The following is a 19,944-nucleotide window of genomic DNA, read 5'->3' as shown; positions in this document are numbered from 1 at the left end:
CTTTTGTCATGTATGATGTCAGCTTACAGTTGTTTAAATGGAAAGGACACGCTATGGTTTAAAATCAAGGAAGGTATGCAACAGGGTTATATCCTGTCACAACTGTTAATCTATACCTACGCAAATAACCGTAGAAACTGTGGACTCTGTGAAGAAGAGGCATCAGGATTAGAGGAAGACTCATTAGCAGTCTGTGGCATGCAGATGCTACTATTGAGCTTGCTGAAAGTGAGGAGGACTTGAAGCATTCACCTTCAGAGCTGACCTTACAGCACTTATCTGAAACAGCGTTATCTAGCCCCCAAAGGGTCTTCTATTTTCTATTATTCTGTGGCATAAATGATTGACGACAAATCATATGATATAAATAAAACACCTCACATGGGGTTCAATAAGTAACATCCCAACAAATGAAGAAAAGGTTAAAAAGGCTAAAACTTTATTTACATGGATTCTACACCCAAAGCAGCAGCAATCAAGGAATCAAATGGCATAGTTCACCCAAAAAATCTGCTATAAAAGATTACTTTAAAGTGTTAAAATGTATAGATATCACTTTTGAATTTTGTGCGTGTGCCGGGTCAGGGCAGTTTCAATCTCCTCATACCCATATGAAAGATAGACAGTGAATTAGGAGAGCAATTTACACCTTGGATTACGATGTTAGCAAAGAAAGTTAAATATATTATTAACTTCCAGAAAAACAAATAACTCTGTCTTGGAAGAAGTGTAGCCAGAATGTTCCTTACAAGCAAGTGTGATTAAGACAAGTATTTTGAACATTTATCAGAAGGGATCAGTCAATAGAGAAGGACATCATGCTTGGTCCAGTAGAAGGTTGGTGAAAAAGAAGCCTTCCAGTGATGGATCGACACAGAGACTGCAACAATGAGCTCTACTAAAGCCACCACGGTGCAGGGGACACTTGGTTCTGCTGTAAATGAGATCACTAGGAGTCAGACCTGACTGTGTAGCACCTAATCTAGCTGCCAAACAGGCTGCTTCTTTCCTTGTGAGGATGCTGTACAAATCATGTTTTTTTAAAAAGACATTTACCTCTACTATGGAATGAAGAAGATGACTATATATCTGTACTGTTTTTCAATTTAAAAATTAATAGTATAGCAATTAAGTAATACTACATTTGATTTGATATGACCTACTTGGCAATAGTAGCTATATAATAAAAAGAGACTGAATACGTGGTTCTCCTATATTTATAATTAGGCTAAATGTGAAGAAAACTGACCACCACATAGAAGGCAGGTCGTTTCCTTAGAAGAGACATCTAGCTCACTGTAGGCAAGGGGGATGGGGGAGCATTTACATGACATGAAACCTGATATAAATTCCAAGATCCTTTAAAATCCCACAGTCTATAAGACATATAGATACACAAAGTTGACTTTTTTTCTATAATGGGAAAGTATTTAGGAGAAACATATTTGAAATAAACTTCATTAAAATGACATTGGATTTGAGTTTCCAACTTTCGAAATAGGTTATTATGTGGAAAGGCTGTTTGTCACAGACCCTACGGTAAGATTCACAAGAAATACAATGAATCTGGCCTCCTGTAAGTCACCTGGAGTTAAATGAGATAACATTGAAATATCAGAATGTTCTGTAAATTAGTAGCAATAAATAAAGTTTTCACAATTATTTCTAGAAGACTAGTTTTGAAATCAAGTTTGGGCTCTATTCTCTTTTTCTTGACACTTTAGTCTAAGATATTTCTGGAAACGGTCCCTGAATTTCAAATGCACTATTGTAAACAAGAAATTGTGCTTGATGATCTTTCTTCCTAGGAAGATCCAGTGTGATATATTAAAGTACTCAGTTGCTTTATTAAACATAAAATATGTCTGTAAAAGTGAACGTAAAGAAGGCAAAATAGGCATCTCTGTCTCTCCCTGGGGAAAACTTGGGTAAAATTGCAGCCTGAATTGTAAACTACAGTAATTTCGCAGTGATGCTGATGGATTTTAATTAAAGCCTTCTGCAATCCTTAGTGGATTGGAAGTGGAAGAGAGAATTTCCAGGGAGTGAAAATATAACTATGGTTTACTTAATTTTTTTTTGCTTCAAAGTTAGTGGAATATTTTATCTTTGAAAATATATGCATATGCTTTGGTAAAACTGTCATTCTTGTATTCTTTCATTTTTAGCTTATTTTCCCAAAACTTTTTATTATAGGACATTTCAAGCAATACAAAAGTAGAGAAAGAATGTAATACACCCCCACCCACATACCAATCACCCAACTTTCACAATGATCCATGGCACATTTGTTTCATTTATATTCTCACCCAACTCCCAACTGCTTGAGAGGACTTTACTTAAATCCTTGACATCACATTTTTTAATACAAATTCTATTTATGATCTGGTAGGGTATGAATTATGTGTCCCCAAAAGATAACTTCGGGTTTTCATCCCCGACCTGTGAATATGCCTTTGTGAGGGTCAAGGCAGCTTTTTTCGGTTATCAGTTAAATTAACAGGGGTTAAGACCCCCTGTTTGTATTGTAATACAAATAAGAATACTTATCTCTTAGGTAATAGTTACTTCTTATATTGGTAATAGTCTTATAAAAACTATGCATCTAAATACTTGTTAAATATTACACAATCACACACACATATGTTAACAGTTTAAAACACTTGAACGGTGTCCTAATCTGAATGGGGTCTGATCGTATAACAGAATGGACAGCAAGCATGAAAACCCTCATATGGAGGAAGATATGGGAGGAAAACACACCTTCAGATTGCCAGCAGGCAGAGAAGCTAGGAGAGAGACAGGGGACCACAGCATCTAAGCATGCTCAGACAGAATCAACAAGGGCGATGACCTGATTTGGACATCTAATCTCCAAACTGAGGACAAATTAACTTGTGCTAACTGTGAGTGAGAACCGACCCAACAGCATTGAGTTCGGGGTTTGCATTCTATTATTAACCTGCTTCGTGGTGTATTTTGATATGGGAGTCCTTGGTGACTAAGATACGTACTTTCTCTAAAGGTACTTGACAACCTGGTACTGCCCCCCACAAAAAAAAGACATTTAAATTTTGCCACTGCTTTTTTCCTAGTGATTTATTTACATTAAAATACAAATAAACTCCACCGAGTGTAACTGGAGTCTTTCAATTAATAAGTCTCTCATCTTGTGTCTTTGCCTTCCTTTGAGGAAGCTAGAAGAGCTTGGTGAATGCAGCAGCTACACATTGAACAGAAAACAGCAAAATCAGCAGCTCTAAACCACCACCCACCAAAGTGGAGGAAGAGGGTGTTTTCTACTTGGGCAAAGAGTTACAGTCTCAGAAACTCAAAGAAGGCAGTCCAACCGCGTCCTATAGGGTCGCTATGAGTCACTGACTTGATGGTAGTGTGTTACTGAGATAAGCTATATATCCTTTAAAATGTCCTGCAGTACATTTCTTATAGGTACTACTTTATTATTAATTGATAGGAAGCACACACAAAAAGGAGTACACCAGAAGTCCAAATTAACCACGACCAACAACAAAGACGCTATTTGTCAGTAGTCTTGCAGAGGGAAACCCCATAGAAAAAGAACTTCTCTACAGTTTAACTATACAAATGAACATAATCTCTTCCTTCCCATCGAAGTACATTAAGATAACAATAAAGCAAAAAGCGTAAGTGAACACCGTGCAAGCAGCAGCTCGGCGCACTCACCGGTCTTCATTTCCAACAGGCACCTTCTCTTCTGTTGGCGCTCGCGTCTCTCTTTCTGGGCTAACTCTTTGGCAATTCTGGCTCGTTTTCCCTTTTCTGCGGCTTCTCTTTTTTGGATGTTTTCATTTACTGCTTGCTATTCCAAATAAATTTAGAAAAATAATTTTAAACCAGAAAACAAATGAAATATCGTAATATAAATAAGAATACCTCTCTCTTTAGTAACAGTTACTTCTTATATTAGTAACAGTCTTTAAAAAACATGCATATAAATAATTGTTAAAAATTACACCAACACACATACACACAAACAGCTTAGTTTAAAACACTTGAATTGTGGGATCAACTAAAGTAAGAGAAAGGAGGAAAATAGAAACTAAAAATATCATAACATATCCCTGACCTGTGACTTGATTCATAATTCAAAACTGTTTTCTAAACACATTTCTGAAAGAGGGCCTAGCATTTGAGTGTCCCATGCCTCCTGTGTCATTATGAGAATATATATATGTATATGTATATATATATATATATATATAAAATGAGAAAATGGTAGAAAAGAGCTGTAAATATCTGACATTTCAACGGGAGCAAACAACGTGTGAAAATACACCTATAGACACCATTGGACCACCAAGGAATGTCTGCATTCATTAGAAGACAGAAGAGAAACATGGAAATTTCCTCCCACAGAGCCCTCAAAAGGACTGTTGACTTTCATCCAAATCATTAACAGCATACTAATTCTAACAGGATCTCAACTGATGGTAGATCTATTTATTTCATTTCCTATTTTCTAAGTTCCATACAAAACAAGAAATGTCTCTGATGTGACATTAGAGAGAGTTAACAGGTAAACATGGATTTTTGTAAGTGCCAACACACAGCATATAATTGTATTATGATTGCCTATACATAAATAAGGGACATTTTAAGTGCTAATGAAATCCTAAAAGGTTATTGGTTTGCTATTTCATTCCCAGTGATATTAAACAGAAAAGTATATAATTAAACTACAACTAACAAGTATGTAGCTTATGTTATTCTTTGAGATGTTTTAAATTTCTTCATTTTGGCAGTATCACGTTTTAACATGGAAAAAAATTCAGTCCTTCATAAGAAATCAGAGAATAAAGGTTAATAATATTGAACCGAACAACAAAAGGAAAAGTTAATGGAAATAAGGAGGATCAAATAGGATAGAGAAAATATTAACTCATTCATTCATTTGTTCATCTATTCTAACTTATTGAGAAAGTCCCAAGTGATACAGTTTTAAGGACATAAAATATTTACATACTACAAAATTATAACTTCACAGGAGAGGCATGGCAATTAAAACAAACAAAATGAAAAAAAAAACAAACAACGATGTGACAACATACTTCAAGGATTACTTCCATATGAGGCCTCACTGTTGGATTTGACCCTAAGCTAAACCTCGAATCAAGGGACCAGCTGGAGCTGATGTGGGGAAAGACCATCCCAAGCAGAAAGAACCCCCGCCGAAGGGTCTGTGGGGTGGGGGGGTGGGGGTTTGAGACCCAGAAAGAAGGGCACTATCAGAGTACAAGATGACGTGAAGTATGTAGGTTGAGGTGCTATAATAGAAATAATCTACTGTATATACACAGTACAGTACCCTGGTGGCACAGTGGTGAAATACTTCATTGCTACCTTAAATTCCCGTAGTTCAGCCCCACCGGGTGCTCCACAGGGGGAAGATGTGCCGGTGTGCTTGCCTAAAGAGTATATACACAAAAATATGCTGAAAAATGGGTTCGGCTTATACACGGCTCAGTGGTACCCCAGCGAGGTGTAACATCTCTCGGGTGATTGCCGTTCTTCCCCTGTTCATTCAAAGCCCGCTGACACTGCAGGGCTTTGAATGTTTGTTTACTCACATCTAACCAATCAGAGTCGTCCTATGATGTGGACAACTCCAATTCGCAGAAGGACCCATAGTGATTCACTTACGCCGGCAGCTGAACTGGTAAGGATGTGTCTGTGGCTGATCTCCGTCTCTCCCCTCTGGTCTCTGTGTTAATTCACATCCTGCATTTCCCACCCTAGGCTTATACTCTAGTTAATCAGTTTTTCTGGTTTCCCAGGTAATAATTAGGTACCTAGGCTTATACTCGGGTCAGCTTATATTCAAGTATATACGGTAAGTCTTGCTCGGAGGACCCCTGTTGGTGCCATGGGCTTACTGTGGGCTGTCAAGAAGCAAGTTGGTGGTTCTGACACACCATCCGCTCAGAGAGAGAAAGATGAGGCTACCTGCCCTGTAGAGCTGTATGGTCTAAAAACACTAGATGGGCCACAGTGAGTTGAAATGGATTCACTGTTTGGGGTTTGGTCTTGGAGCCCTGGTGGCACAGTGGTGAAATACTTCATTGCAACCTTAAATTCCCGTAGTTCAGCCCCACCGGGTGCTCCACAGGGGGAAGACGTGCCAGTGTGCTTGCCTAAAGATTACAGCTTTGGAAACCCGAAGGGGCAGGAAATGCCACTCTGTTCTTTAAGATTAATGTAAATCGAGTAGGCGCAATTGTAACACATTTAAGTCAAAATAAGTGGTTTGGATTTCATTCTAAGAGAAATGGAAAAACAATGAAGATGTTTAAGGCTTACAAGGTTAAGCTTTCTCAATTACAAGAATTCATGAAGTAACTTTGTCCCAAATGTTTTAAAAATATTTTCGAAGATGTTTGTACCATGAGCAAGCTTGGAAGACAGAGGTGTCTATCTTAAGCAACTAGATTTGCGTCTTGTCCAGTATAATCATGTCTCCCTCTAGGGCAAAGAGCAAGGCATAACCCCATCAGGTCAGGTTCCTCTCTGGTATGCAGACTCCTGTGAGTCTCACTCAGTGCTGTGTGGCTCTGTGGGAATCTGGGCTCAGGAATCTAAAACACGCTGACACTCGGGCTACTGCCATTGTTGTTACAACTTTCTGTCTTTCTTCACGCAGTATTGTGTTTTCTGACAGTACTTATCATAGCAGCCTAAAAGTCAGACTTTTCCAGTTTTGAAATTTATGAACACCGATGATTAGTAAGCTATGAAATGCCACTGCAATGCTAGTGGTTTAAGAGACAATGATGCCAATCTTCAAGAAAGATTTTATATTTACCATGTTGACCAAATGTGTGGGTCGGGGAAGCGGACTAGGGGGCTGGTTAGTAATCTTCTAACTATAAGCTATACTAAAACTAGTAAGAGGGAGAGGCAAAATTTGAAGTCTAACTACAGCTCTATTCTTCATATTATGATGTCCAAAATTAAGTGGAAGCTATGAGACAGTAGGTGCTATAAGAATCAACATGTATCTAGGGTGGCAGGTGAAGACATCATAAGACCAGTTTATAAGTAAGAATTCAATGTCGTGTGTATGTATGTGGATGTGTGTGCAAGTATAAAAGACATGGGGTATAAAAGGCAGATTATAGTATAGAAAATAATTTGCAAATACTCAAGAATCAAAATGGTATTTCTTGCTTGAGGGAAATGAATGAGAGAAACCCGAAATAGATAAATAATGTATCATGTAGCAGCTTGTTTATGAATCTTATTTGTTAAAGTCTAAATTTTTCTGATGTGAATTTTCTTTTTAATGACTGGATGCATTTCAATGTGAGCTTTAAATAGACAACTGATTCGCAGATATAATTGCCACACCCTTTTACTTTTCACTGGGTATTAAATGTCAGAATTGCTTTCCATTACCTATAAAAGCAATGTTTATGCACAGGAACAAGGTCTGAAGTAGCTCTTACAGCTATTTTGCTTTATGGAAAATACACTATTGATTTTCATTTAAAAGCTCATTTTATTTAAAACATATCTTATTCTGACTTTACAACTTTTAGCAGAAGATTGTTAGCTTTAAAATACTAATGGACAATATAGAAATAAGCATTTAGTCTGAAATTAACATACCAGTTCAAATAGTAATTTGGTACTTTTTTATTCTAAATGTTTAAGAAGTAAAAATAGTCTAAAACAGAAAAAATAAATAGAGAAATACATTATTTGAGATAAAATTGCCTACTTTAATCCTAAATATGAAACCAGGAAGGAAATTTAAGTGTGAACCAGACACAAAAACAGTTAGCTATAAGACACTGATGGTTTTTTTTTTTGCTTGTCTTAATCTTATTATTCTTGACCTGGTTTACAATTTAGTCAATTGGCAGATAAATTGCACTGCCACTGACCACGCCCACCGTTGCTGCCAAAAGAAATTCTCTGAGTGCTAGCATTTCTGGGATAGGATTTGGTACACGTTCTTCTTGGCTGGGTTTTGGCCTTACTATTCCAATGACTGCGGAGGGAATCAAAGAGTCAGGCACACCTTTAGGGCTCATTTCAAGGACGTTACTATTTATCTAAGTTCCTTATGCTCAATTGCTATTATGATAAAAGATGATAAATTACCAATATAAAACACATAGGTATAATAAAAATATAGGTACACAAAAAGAGATACCGAGATATGCTAACAGAGAGTTTTTGTGGTGCAGTGGACCATGGAGACGTAGGGGGTAATGCATTGGGCTGCTAATGACAAAGTTGGCTGTTTGAAATCACCAGGGGCTCCTGGGGAGGCAGATGAGGCTTTCTATTCCTGTAGAACAGTGACTCTCAACCTTCCTAATGCTGTGTGCCTTTAATATGGTTCCTAATGTTGTGGTGAACCCCCCAACCATAAAATTATTTTTGTTGCTACTTCATAACTGTAATTTTGCTACGTTATGAATCAGATGACCCCTGTGAAACAGCTGTTCGATCCCCAAAGGGGTCATGGCCCACAGGTTAAGAACCTCTGCTGTAGAGAGTTCTATTCTGTTTTATAGGATCAGTCTGAGTCAGAACCACCAGCTGCTCTGTGGGTGAAAGATGGGGCAGAGAGCAGTAAAAATTCCACCCAACCCCATCCCACTCCACTCCTTGCCATAGAATCTATACCATTCATAATGACACTTAGGAGAAAGTTGACTTTCCAAGGCCACATTCAACATTTGACCATTGTGTCCAGTGGATCTGATTACACTCGTAGAAACCCTATGGGGCAATTCTGCTCTGTCCTATATGGTTGCTAGGAGTGGTAATAGCATATTTAGTTAACAAATATGGAGTGGAAGTTGAAAACATTTAAGAGTCCTAGTGATGCTATGGATTAATGTGATCAAAGGATTGTAAATAGTAAAATCCAAGAGAAGAAAAGGGAGCTGTACTAACATTTAAAATTCTGAGCACCTATTCTGCAGAGGCTATGGGTGACAGTGAAAACCCAAAATCCACTCACAGAGTCCTACTCAGATTAGGCCTCCATTGACTATCCCAAAACCATTCACGAAGGTTGTGAATGGTCTTCTTGCCTTCAGACAAGTTGCAATTGAAAGTGAATTACTGGAGATAGACTTAGGTTAAAATTTAATTTATTATTATTTGTTTTCCATTTTGATCCATTTTAATTTGTTTTGGTGTCTATTATCTTCTGCTTTCTCTTGTGTTTTTTCTGTTTTATTTGGCTGTTGTTGGGGGTGTACTTTTCTTTATGTGAAATCTATAGACACACTAGGTTAACAGTGCCTCAGGATTATGGGAGAGTGGGAGCTAATGGAGAGTTGAGGGTAATAGGTACAAGAAGAAAAAATGTTCACAAATTGAGTGCACAACTCTCTTCTTTAAACAACTGAATTGTATGGCACGTGAAGAATATGCCAATAAAACTGTTAAAAAATAAATGAATTGGAATATGATAATAAAAACTGGAAAATTAATGGCAAGATTCAAACTTATTAGTCACTCTGATGGAGAAAGATGAGGTTGTTTGTGTCTGTGAAGATTTAGTTTTAGAAATTATATTTTGTGTGGTCATGAGTTGTTATGAATTCAGTGATAGGAGGCTTGTTTAATGAGTTTCAAAAGTTTTGGAAAAATAGAATTAAAATATAATGAATTTTTCCCACAAACTTTATGGAACTTCCTCATATATTGGTGTGTGTGAATATATGAGGGTAAGGGAAACAATATTGCTATTTTCAGTTCATAAATGTAGAAGTTCATTCCAAACAAAACAGTGGGTGTCTGCAGACAAGTCATCGCAGCAATAGATGTGTCTCAGTCCCAGTAGGGTGCCTTAGGAAAAAAGTCTAATCCAAACCGGAGCTTCCAGGAAGATCCGCCTATCAAATTCAAGACAGAGAGTCAGCTCAGAAGATTATATAAAAACCCAAACCACATATTCTGACCATAGTGACCCTCTGTAGAATTTCTGAGACTATCATTCGTGCTATTCTGGGACAGCTGTTGGGTTTGAACGTCCTCCCTTCTGGCTAGCACTGTAAGACTTAACCCACAGCACTGCTCGGGCAGCTTCAGAATGGGAAATAGTGTCATAGTGACTGGTTCTTGTTTTTATCAATTGATTTTCTTATGGTTATAGGATGTTAGAGGGCTGTTTGGGAGGAACTTCTTAAAAAATGGAAACCGTCGTTGGTAAGAGAAAGGCCCAGAAAGTGATGCTGAGAAACCTTTCCCATCACAACCGTGCACCTGCCCCCCCTTCGGCTGACTGTGTGGTGTCAACCAAAAGCGTAGTGTCTTCAGGGACGTTCACAGAGATGGAAATATCACCTCAAGAAGTCTCTAAACCTAGCTGAAAGATATGTCAAGAAAGAAGAGCTTCACATTTCGATATATTTTGATATATTTGATTCACAAAGGTTTTCTGAGTCTGTAGTAATAATTTTGACTTATCTTTATCATTTTTTTCTGAAAAGTAAAATATGTAAGTTTGCAATTATCACAAATCCTCATAATGCTTTCTACCTAACTAATATTCTAACAAGAACTTTGTCACAACTACTTTAAATACACATTATGTCATTATATAGTTTCATATTAGAGAACGTAAAATGTCTCAAAGTCACTAAATTTAAATGAGTGACAGTGTGTATAAAATTTAGAAGTGTCTGGTGAAGAGTAGTGTTCTACAAGTTTGGGCTATTCCTATCAGAATTATTATCTTACAGTGTTATGAAAGTACTTTCTGTAGACATTCAGGACTTGGTTTTTGGTACATTAAGTTTCCTAAGAGATGGACATTTAATCAGAACTAGAGTGTACGGTCTCATTGAAAATCAGGAAAGATGTGCATCAGAGTTGGATTCTTTCAGCACACCTATTCAGTCTGCGCGTTAATCATGGACACTGTACTATATGAAGAAGAAAATCAGGATTAGAAGATAACTCATTAATCACCTTCCCTCTGCCGATGACTACAATCCCACTTGCTGAAAGCAAAGAGGGCTTGAAGCAAATGAATTCAAAGACTATAGTCATGCATATGGAGAACATCTGAACATAACGGAAGTCCTAACACCTGGACCAAAAACCAACACTGTGGTAAATGGGGGAAATGTTGAAGTTGTCAGGGCTTCATTGAACTGGGTTTCAATCAACACCCACAGAAGCAACAGTCAAAAAATAAAAGGGCATATTGGTTTGGGCAAATCTGCTGCAACAGAAACCTTTACGTGTTGGCAAGCAAAGGTGTCTTGGAGGACTGAGGTGAATCTGCCCCAAGCCACGGTATTTACAATCACTGTATACACAAGGGAAAGCTGGAAAACGAATAAGGAAGATCTTAGGAGAACCAATGACTTTGAATTATGGAATAGGTGACAAATTTTGCATATGCCAAAGTGAACCAATCAGAATGACGCTTAAAAGGGAAAAGTTCATACTATGGACATGCTGTCAAGAAGGGCCAGTCCCAGGCAAGGGCAGCAAGCTTCGTAAAGTAGAGCTTTTATTTAAGTACAAAAAAGAACACAATCCTCAGTGTGATGGAGTGAAAGAGTGGCAAATTTGGGCTCAAACAGAAGCAATTATGAAGCTGGTACAGAGTCAGGCAGTGTTTTACTTTATTGTACACAGGGTGGCTTTAGTAGAAACTGACCCATGATCACCTTATAATTTTTCTATGATTTATCTATATTTTTAGGGAAAACTGTATTCATTTTATAGCTTGTATTATTAAATAGTAAGTACAGTTAATCTCCAATGTACAATACATTCAAGTTGCAAAGACTTATGCTGGTTACTGTCTGTTGTTTTGCATGTGTGGGGGGCATACATATTATCATTAGTAGCATGAACTACTAACACAATGTTACAGGATGAATGTGTTATTGTATGTACACTAACCCTCAAAAACATATAAAATCAGAATTATAAAGACACTAGAAATAAAAGGAAACAATGAGAACTAAAAAGGAAATGTGGTATTCATGTCATAATAATATGCTTGTACGAAAGGAACCCCCCTCGGAAGATGGGGTCTACCTGTACAACATCTATTTTATGCCCACTCTCTTACCACTGTGCACTGGAAAAAAAGCTCCTGGAAAAGCTGGTACCCTTGGACTTAGGACAGAAATACCCTGACAGAAGAGGAAGCCAAAAATGGCCACCCCAAGACTGGACATGGCGGTTGTTGGACTTTGGATGGGACCCCTGGCCTGGTGAGTGTCCAATGAAAGGCGCCCCAGAACCACCATATATTTAGTACCTCAATGCTCCGCGTACATTAATATGACAGGTTTCAATCTGACAGGCAAGAATCTGCCCTTGTAAGAAATGGTACAGGGAATTCACCCCTAGCACCAACACCCATGCTCAATGGAAGCAGAGCTCAATCAATTAAGGAATCAATCTGTACAAAGCAACAACTCAGGGAGTGCAGCTCCCTGTTGGACCATATCAAGCAAACCTTAAATGCGATGCCATCACAATCAATAAACTATTGATGTTATCGATGCAATTGCCTTATGTTCCGGAGGGATGACTGATATTTTTCTTTTTTGTTTCTTTGTTTTTGTCATCATCTGACCGCCTACGTAAACCAGAGTCATTCCTGACCTGTGGACAAGCAGATAAATTCTGCGCTTCCACTTAATTCTAGCCCCAGTTCAAGAACAGTTAGTTTTTATAACAGACCCGGCTTGACACTTGCCATCATGAAGCGATCACCAAGATAAGGGTCTTAGGGCAAAGAGTGGTAAAGAAAGCAGATGATACCTGGTTAACAATTGGAATAGTGTCTGGGGTCTTAAAGGCTTGTAGTCAAACAAACAGCCATCTAAGCGAGGCATCAACTAAAAAGCATACCAACCAGCCTGTGTGATCCAAAGATGATGAAAACAAAATCCAAATAGGAAAAGGGACACGAGTAAAAGCTTACATGGTAAAAACTCAATTTGCAGAAGGCTATGGAAGACAGTGGGGGCCAAAAATCCACCTACAGAGCAGTCAGAGTAAGCATCAGGCAGATCCCCTCTAGTCACAGGCCAGGGACTCCAACAGCTTGACTATCTGATAAGAGAGAATTGTAAACTTGATTACTGTACATTGAACTTCGGCATAATATGATAATTGGTCAGTTGACCTCGCTCATGGTCCAACTTTAATTTGCTCTAGGCTTAAATAGCTCTTGCTTATTCCATGACAGAAATTTCTTCTCTGTCTTTTTAAATATTGTTGGTAGTCTTTTCTTTTTTTTTTCAATGTAACATCAAATTTTTATTGCTTTGTCAATAAATCATGATGAAACTTAGAAGTGGATCACCTGGCCCTTTCTCTTCTTATCTCCTCCCAGTTCAAAATGCTCGCATCTCTTCATGGCCAACGTTCTCCTAGATCTGCCCTTGGGCTCAGCGCGGTCAAACCTCAGCACAATCTTGTCATTTTAGTCTTCTCTTGGAAAACTGGCCTAGTCTGCCCACCGCAGCCACTCTGCTTCCTGTGACATGGTCGCTTTCCCTGGGCACTGGAGAATCTTCTCCCTTCTTGTACTGGGTCACTTTGTGGGGCTGGGGCTTGCCCTCCTCTTGCAGAAAGTCTGTCAGGTTTCAGGAAGGTTCATCATGTGTACGGGAGCGCTTTTCTTTCCTCTTCTTTATCTTTGCATCTTTAGTTTTCTTCTTTTGTTTCATTTCGTTTTTATTGTTCCTGTTAGTTTATGAAGCACAGAAGGAGGGGGTGTAGGGACAATACTGATACAATGGTTTATTAGGGATGGGGGAGGCTGGAGGGAATTGGGTAGCAAATGATGAATGTGGGGGTGGGAAGGGAGCACCCGGACTGATTGTGATGGCATATATACAACACTTCTAAAAAGTGATTATCTGTGGAAGTGTATAATATGCGATTATTATAGCAAGAAATCTACTATTACTAAGATAAAAAAAGGAAGAAAGCAAATTTGACAAATAGTCACCATGGATGAAGAAGGAAGAGTTTTCACTTAGGGGTCATTGAGTTTATGTGAATGGTGGTGGAATAATTTTTAAAAGGATATCAATAATGGTTGTACAACACAAAGAGTATAATCAATGTCAGTGAATTATACATATAAAAGCTGTTGAATTGGAGAATATTTTGTCGTGTAGATTTTTGCCACAATTAAAAAACACACACACACAAATAACTGAGCACAAGGAAGGCGGGAATATTCTAAAATTAATGGTAGTAATGATTGTATAAGTCTTCTTGATATAATTGATCTTTTAAATTATATGACATGTGGATGAAGTGCCAATAAAACTGTTTTCCAAAAAAGAGGAGTGGGGAGTTCTTAAGAAACCAAAGTACATATTGCATTGGACACATCTGTTTCACAAGACCACTAAAGTATTCAAGAACAAAGATGTCCCTTTGAGGACTAAGACGATTCAAAGTACCATGAGCTGCCAGAAGAACACACACATCTGTCTTGGATGTGTTACAGCTGGAATGCTCCTTAGCGGTTCGGAGAGTGAGCCTTTATCTCACACACTTTGGCCATGTGATTGATAAAGACCAGAACCTGGAAAAGAACCTCATGCTTGTTAGAGCAGTGGTCAGTGGGAAGCGGGAGATGTACTGACACAGTGGCTGCAAAGGGGGCTAAAACATGACAATTGTGAAGACGGCCAGGGCCAGGCATGTTTCGCTCTGTTGCGCACAGAGTTCCTTTGAGTCAAAACCTACCAGAGGCACCGGAAAACAGCATCACCGAGAGTCTGGGTTGTTTCCAACCAGTTCTTATGATGGACAATATAGAGACATTTTTGTGCACATCTCTTCGTGTATCTGTGTGACTGCTAGAAAGTGGCTATTAAATCAGCTCAGAAAGTGTTGAAAGCCACTTCTTTGGTGAAAAGGTCTATTTTAGAGCATAACACAAGCAGTATGAATAGATATAGTTTGATAAATATTTTATCTCGGTTCTGTAAATACATGAGTGCTGAGTTGTATAGCCGGTATTTTTTTAATTAAAAAACAATGCCAGTCATAGTCAAAACAGTTTTAAGATCATTGCTCTCGGGGATGTGTGCTAGGAGTAGATTTCCCAGATAATAGGACTGGTGCAACCACAACTGTAATGCTGGTGTGCTTTATGGCACTGACTTGATTTTTTAGCACTTCAAAGAAGTCATATGCAAGCAGGCCTGCGTAATGGAATGCACGTCGGATCTCCTGGCGGTGGCCTTCTTGAAGAGTAAATCTAAGCCCCATGAAACCCTCTACAGTGTCAATGTTGTCTCCATTTATCCCGTTGTCTTTTGGTCCAGTTGTGAAGATATTTTCCCCTTTTACTTTGATAAGTAATTTATACTAATGGTTGGAGTCTTTGATTGACAGTGAATGCCTCAAGTCTTCTTTATTTCCAGAAAGCAAGGTTGCAAAACTGGCCATCCTCCTTCCTCTCACCTTCCTCTAATCCTCTTGCCACATTCTTCTTCAAAGTTCAGGATCTCCTATTGGCTAGGCATACAAATTGACCGCGTATGGTCAGAGGAAGCAACCATGACGTGCACTTTTCCTGACATTTAAGCTCTATGTTATCTTTGAAACGAACCTCTTGGTCTCTGTCTAGGGTTTGCGTAGCACAACGAGGAATTGTGGATTCTCATTCTTCACAATGCCATCCAGAGTTTGTGAGGGTCCAGTTGGCTGAAGGCTTGCGCAGTCGCTAAGATACAGCTAACCCTCCTTCTGGTAGTCGATGCTTTCAGCTAACTTGACTCTGCCAGCTCTCTGTGGTGTACTGCTGCCAGCGGTGTTTGGCGTACCTTCAGCAAAGCCTTGCATCACTAACTCTTCATGCCATGCTGCTTGAGAATCTCCACACGGGGCACTGGTCTTTAAAATGGGCACTACTGTGTAGCTCTTCTTGCAGTTTGCGGAGCAGGCCCCGCTCTTCCCAAGTTCTTGGATCAGACAAGTGCACAGCTCCAGTGCTGCCCTGTCATCTGGAAACACTACAGAGTCTTTGCAATCCCTAGAGTCTCGATTGCCACCATTGCCTACAAAGCACTTGGTTATTCTCACTCGAGACCTTCAGTTGTTGATCATATGAAACCCGTGAAATGGTTGAAAACTGACAGTTTTCCTCCCTGATACAGTGACTCTGTGTTTTTTCATATTCCTTGGATGTTCACTGCATCACTCAATATTTTATCCAGACTCCTACAATATTGAAATATAACTCATGAATGTTTTTCCTTCAGTATTAGAAATGCCAATCATGTCCTCCTCTTTCAGATTTCGAACTCCAGGTCTTTGCACCCTTGATTATAAAACTTTCTACCTGCCCTTTGAAATGCTGCTGACCTTTGACTTCATCGTTTCTTGAGTCACCTGACTTTCTCTCGATTCAAGTCTCAAACTACAGACTCTTCTGACATCTACTCTAGCCATTTCTTTGATGCATGCATCAAATAATGCCACGTTTCCAACTACTGATTCTTTGTTTCCAGTTTTCCTTTTCCAATCAATAACCAGTGGCATGCTTGATTGATTTCAGACTACAGAAGTTGAAAGAATTCTTCTATTCCTCCATCGTTGACTTTATCAGCTGGTGTATAAATCCCACACATCCTATTCAGTGGTCTTCTTTGTAGAAATGTGATCTTTGGAGAAAGAGAAGGCTTTCTTCTCCTGCAGACTCGCAGTCTCAGAAAGGCACGGGGGCGGTTCCACCCTGTGCTGTAGGGTGGCTGTGAGTCAGACTGGCCTGGATAGTCATGAGTCTGGTTTTTGGATATTATCCTATCACTGACACATTCAACTTTTGAAATATTCTTTTTGACAATGAATGAGATGTGATTCCTCTCCTAATTTTGTATTCCCAGTATTGTAATCCATGATTGTTTGATACAAAATGGCCAATACGAGCCCGTTTTAGCTTGGCAATACCTAGGATATCAATATTGATGCATTACATTTTTGACAACTCGCAATTTTCCTAGATTTATACTTGGTACACTCCACATTCCAATTATTACTATATGTTTTTCAGCTGTTTCTTCTCATTTTGAGTAGTGTCCCTTTCTACAAATGACTCAAAAGCCGTGCTTCACCCACATCATTATGGTCAATGCTACCCTGAGGAGGCAGATCTTTCCTAGTTCTATTTCTAGTGCCTGATAACCTGAGAGGCTCACCTTTAGGCACCGTATCAGAAAAGGTCCCATTGTTATTCATGAGGTTTGCAGTGGCTTACCCAAGAAGTGATCTGCTTATTTCTTCTTTCTTGTCTTTGTAGACAGGCTTCAATGAAACTTGTCTATCATGGGTGACCTTGTGGTTATTTGAAACACCTGTGGCACAGCTTCCAGCATCATTGCTAACACACAAGTCACCACAATACAACCAGCTGACAATGACAGATGGATGGTGCGGTGTAATCATTAGAAAGACGTATGAAATCATAGCTTCTTTGTTTAAACCCCCACCACATAGAGGTGTGACTAGTGCATGTTTCCTATTCTGAAAATGGGGTGGGGGGCATACATATTTCATTGGGCTAGCTATGAATTAAGTTAATGTGTATAATAAGTGGCTTAGAACAATTCTTGGGACATAGAAGACCCTATAAATGTCAGCAACTATTTTTATTACGGACTCATTAACACAGTGTCTCCAACCACAATTAGCTAGCAACCACTTTCTAGCTGACATCTGCTTCTATCGAGCATGAAGGGATGAGTCAAACTTTCACAATCCCACAAGAATACATTGCTTTCTACTTAAAGATGTTGGAATATAAAGTGATCGATTGAGCTGATTGGAAGTACTGTCCGTGGGTGTCACCCGTGCAGACTGGCTGTTGGAGAGGGTGGGAGCAGCAGTGAGTTAATATGAAAGATCAGCTTGAACTAATGCTCTCAAGTCTAGCTGCCAGCCTTCTATGTTTTTAATTTACAGGGAGCCACTTGTTGCTTTTAGTATTTCTAAATCTAATATTCCTTTATGAGATTTTTTTATGGGAAAAAAGAGCTAATTTTAGTTTTTGATGTTTTTGTCTCTGAACAACCTGCACATGAAATGAGCTATTTATGATAAATTGACTTATATAACTCAACAATACATTTAAGTTGTTTTAATTTTATCTCAAAAGAAAACCAGAAAAATAAATGTGGACATTTTCCCTTCCTCCCAAAAATTTAGGAGTCTACTTCAGATGAGGTACTTTTACATGGCCGATAAAGTCCTCTAAGATTTTTATTATCATTAACTAAAGCACCACATGTAGCAGTGATGGTAAATGCAAGCAGGCTGCCTCATGTTCTTGACTTTCCAGTGGCACTTCGCTTGTAGTCCTCAGTCTTAGTTCAGTTAAACTGCTTCATCCACCCAACTCAACACTTTCAACATATACCATCTAGCATATTCTTTTGCCTTAGAAAACTAGAGATTTTATAATATGAAAAAAATGATAAAAGCCTACAAATGGTTTCCTGTTCAGAGCAGTAAGTAATTCAATCAATATTAATAAATATCCAAGTACATAAGCCAGGGGGTCTCTTGAACATAGATAGGTTCAATAAACTCAGAAATCCTTTCTTTTTTTGCTTAAGTACTAAATTTTGTCTCAAGTTCCAAAAATGGCTATTAGAGAAACAACTGTAAATCTGTATGCTTTCCAGGGGGAGGGTTTTAGATACTAAGAAAGCACAGGATAATGTTTTTAAGGCAAAAACAAACCAAAAATGGTGTAAAAGATCAACAGGTTTTCATTAAATATCCAGCTCAAGGTTTATGCAATCTTGAGGAGTCACTCACTCACAGCCATGGAGTCTAGGCAGACTCAGTGACCCTGTAGGACAGGTTAGAACTGCACCTGTGAGTTTCTGAGCCGATCACTAGCAACAGGAGTAGAAAGCCCTGTCTTTAATCAGAGGGGCAGCTGGTGGTAGTTAACTGGGAACCTTGCAGGCTGCAGCCCAACACACAACCACTCGGTCCCCACGGCTCCTGTCCTTGAGAAGAGGCAACTTTGAACCAAACACGATGCCTGCTCTTGGTTGTCAGTGAGTCGATTACAACTCCTGGCAAACCTAGGTGCTTTCGTTGGGTTCTAACCACCGACCTTTTGATTAATCAAACAATAAATCATTTATGCTACCCAGGGACTGCACGATGACAACGTTCTAGAAATTCCTGACAACTTCACTTTTAGGAAAGAATGGAAAATATACTTTAACTGATAATACACAAAAGTTTGAGTTTCTATACTTTAGCCACTTGAAAAATAATGCTTTATTACAACCAGTCACAAAGTCTTTACAAATATAAATGTGTTATGCTTGTCAGTTTTCCTTCAAAATTATTTTCTATTGTAACTAGATATAAAGATGTATTCATGTAAAAAGAAATCAACAAAAATTAAAACTATCTTGTAGAAAACAAGCTTATTCTTAGAAACTTGTATTTATAATAATTGCAATGTAGATGCTTTAAAAAGAAATCTAGGATGACAGTTAAAATTAATCAAGATAATTTTCTATATTATTAAGTTTTTTTTAAAAGCCCTTATCATGCAGTAGCACACTATTTAATTATCTCAACATTCAATACAGATTGTTCTTACAACTTTTTATGACCATGAAACTTAAGAAAACTGGAAACTCTCCAGTGACAACTAAAGTAGAATGTCCCAAAGGATGTACGAACGAGTGCTGCTGAAGAAATTGCTTTGGCTTCCAGTTGAGCTTTACAGTAAGTCAGTCTCTGGTGAAACAAATAACGTATTAGCTTTGCAGGGCTCAGTATTACCGAGCCTTCGTAACTCATGCTATGCTATGACTGTTGGCAATTCCCTCAAACACTCTTAAATTCTCAGATAAATGAGATATTTCAGCAGAATCAAACAGCCCTGAATTTGTAGAGAGTGGGTAA

The 19,944-nt window shown here is 38.6% G+C and overlaps 1 protein-coding gene across 2 annotated transcripts in view; it reads right to left on the bottom strand.

Moving 5' to 3' along the window:
• DIAPH3 (diaphanous related formin 3) overlaps positions 1 to 19,944 on the bottom strand; it is a 576,438-nt gene that overhangs the window by 165,395 nt on the left and 391,099 nt on the right. For both annotated transcript variants that reach the window (XM_075563000.1, XM_075563001.1), the window contains one exon: positions 3,706 to 3,841. In XM_075563000.1, coding sequence (XP_075419115.1) covers positions 3,706 to 3,841 — 136 coding nt within the window. The remainder of the gene's footprint in view (positions 1 to 3,705; positions 3,842 to 19,944) is intronic.

This window comes from Tenrec ecaudatus, chromosome 11, assembly GCF_050624435.1.
Source record: "Tenrec ecaudatus isolate mTenEca1 chromosome 11, mTenEca1.hap1, whole genome shotgun sequence".
Taxonomy (NCBI): Eukaryota; Metazoa; Chordata; class Mammalia; order Afrosoricida; family Tenrecidae; genus Tenrec; species Tenrec ecaudatus.
The sequence above is the reverse complement of the archived record's forward strand: the minus strand, read 5'-3'. Positions and strand labels throughout refer to the sequence as shown.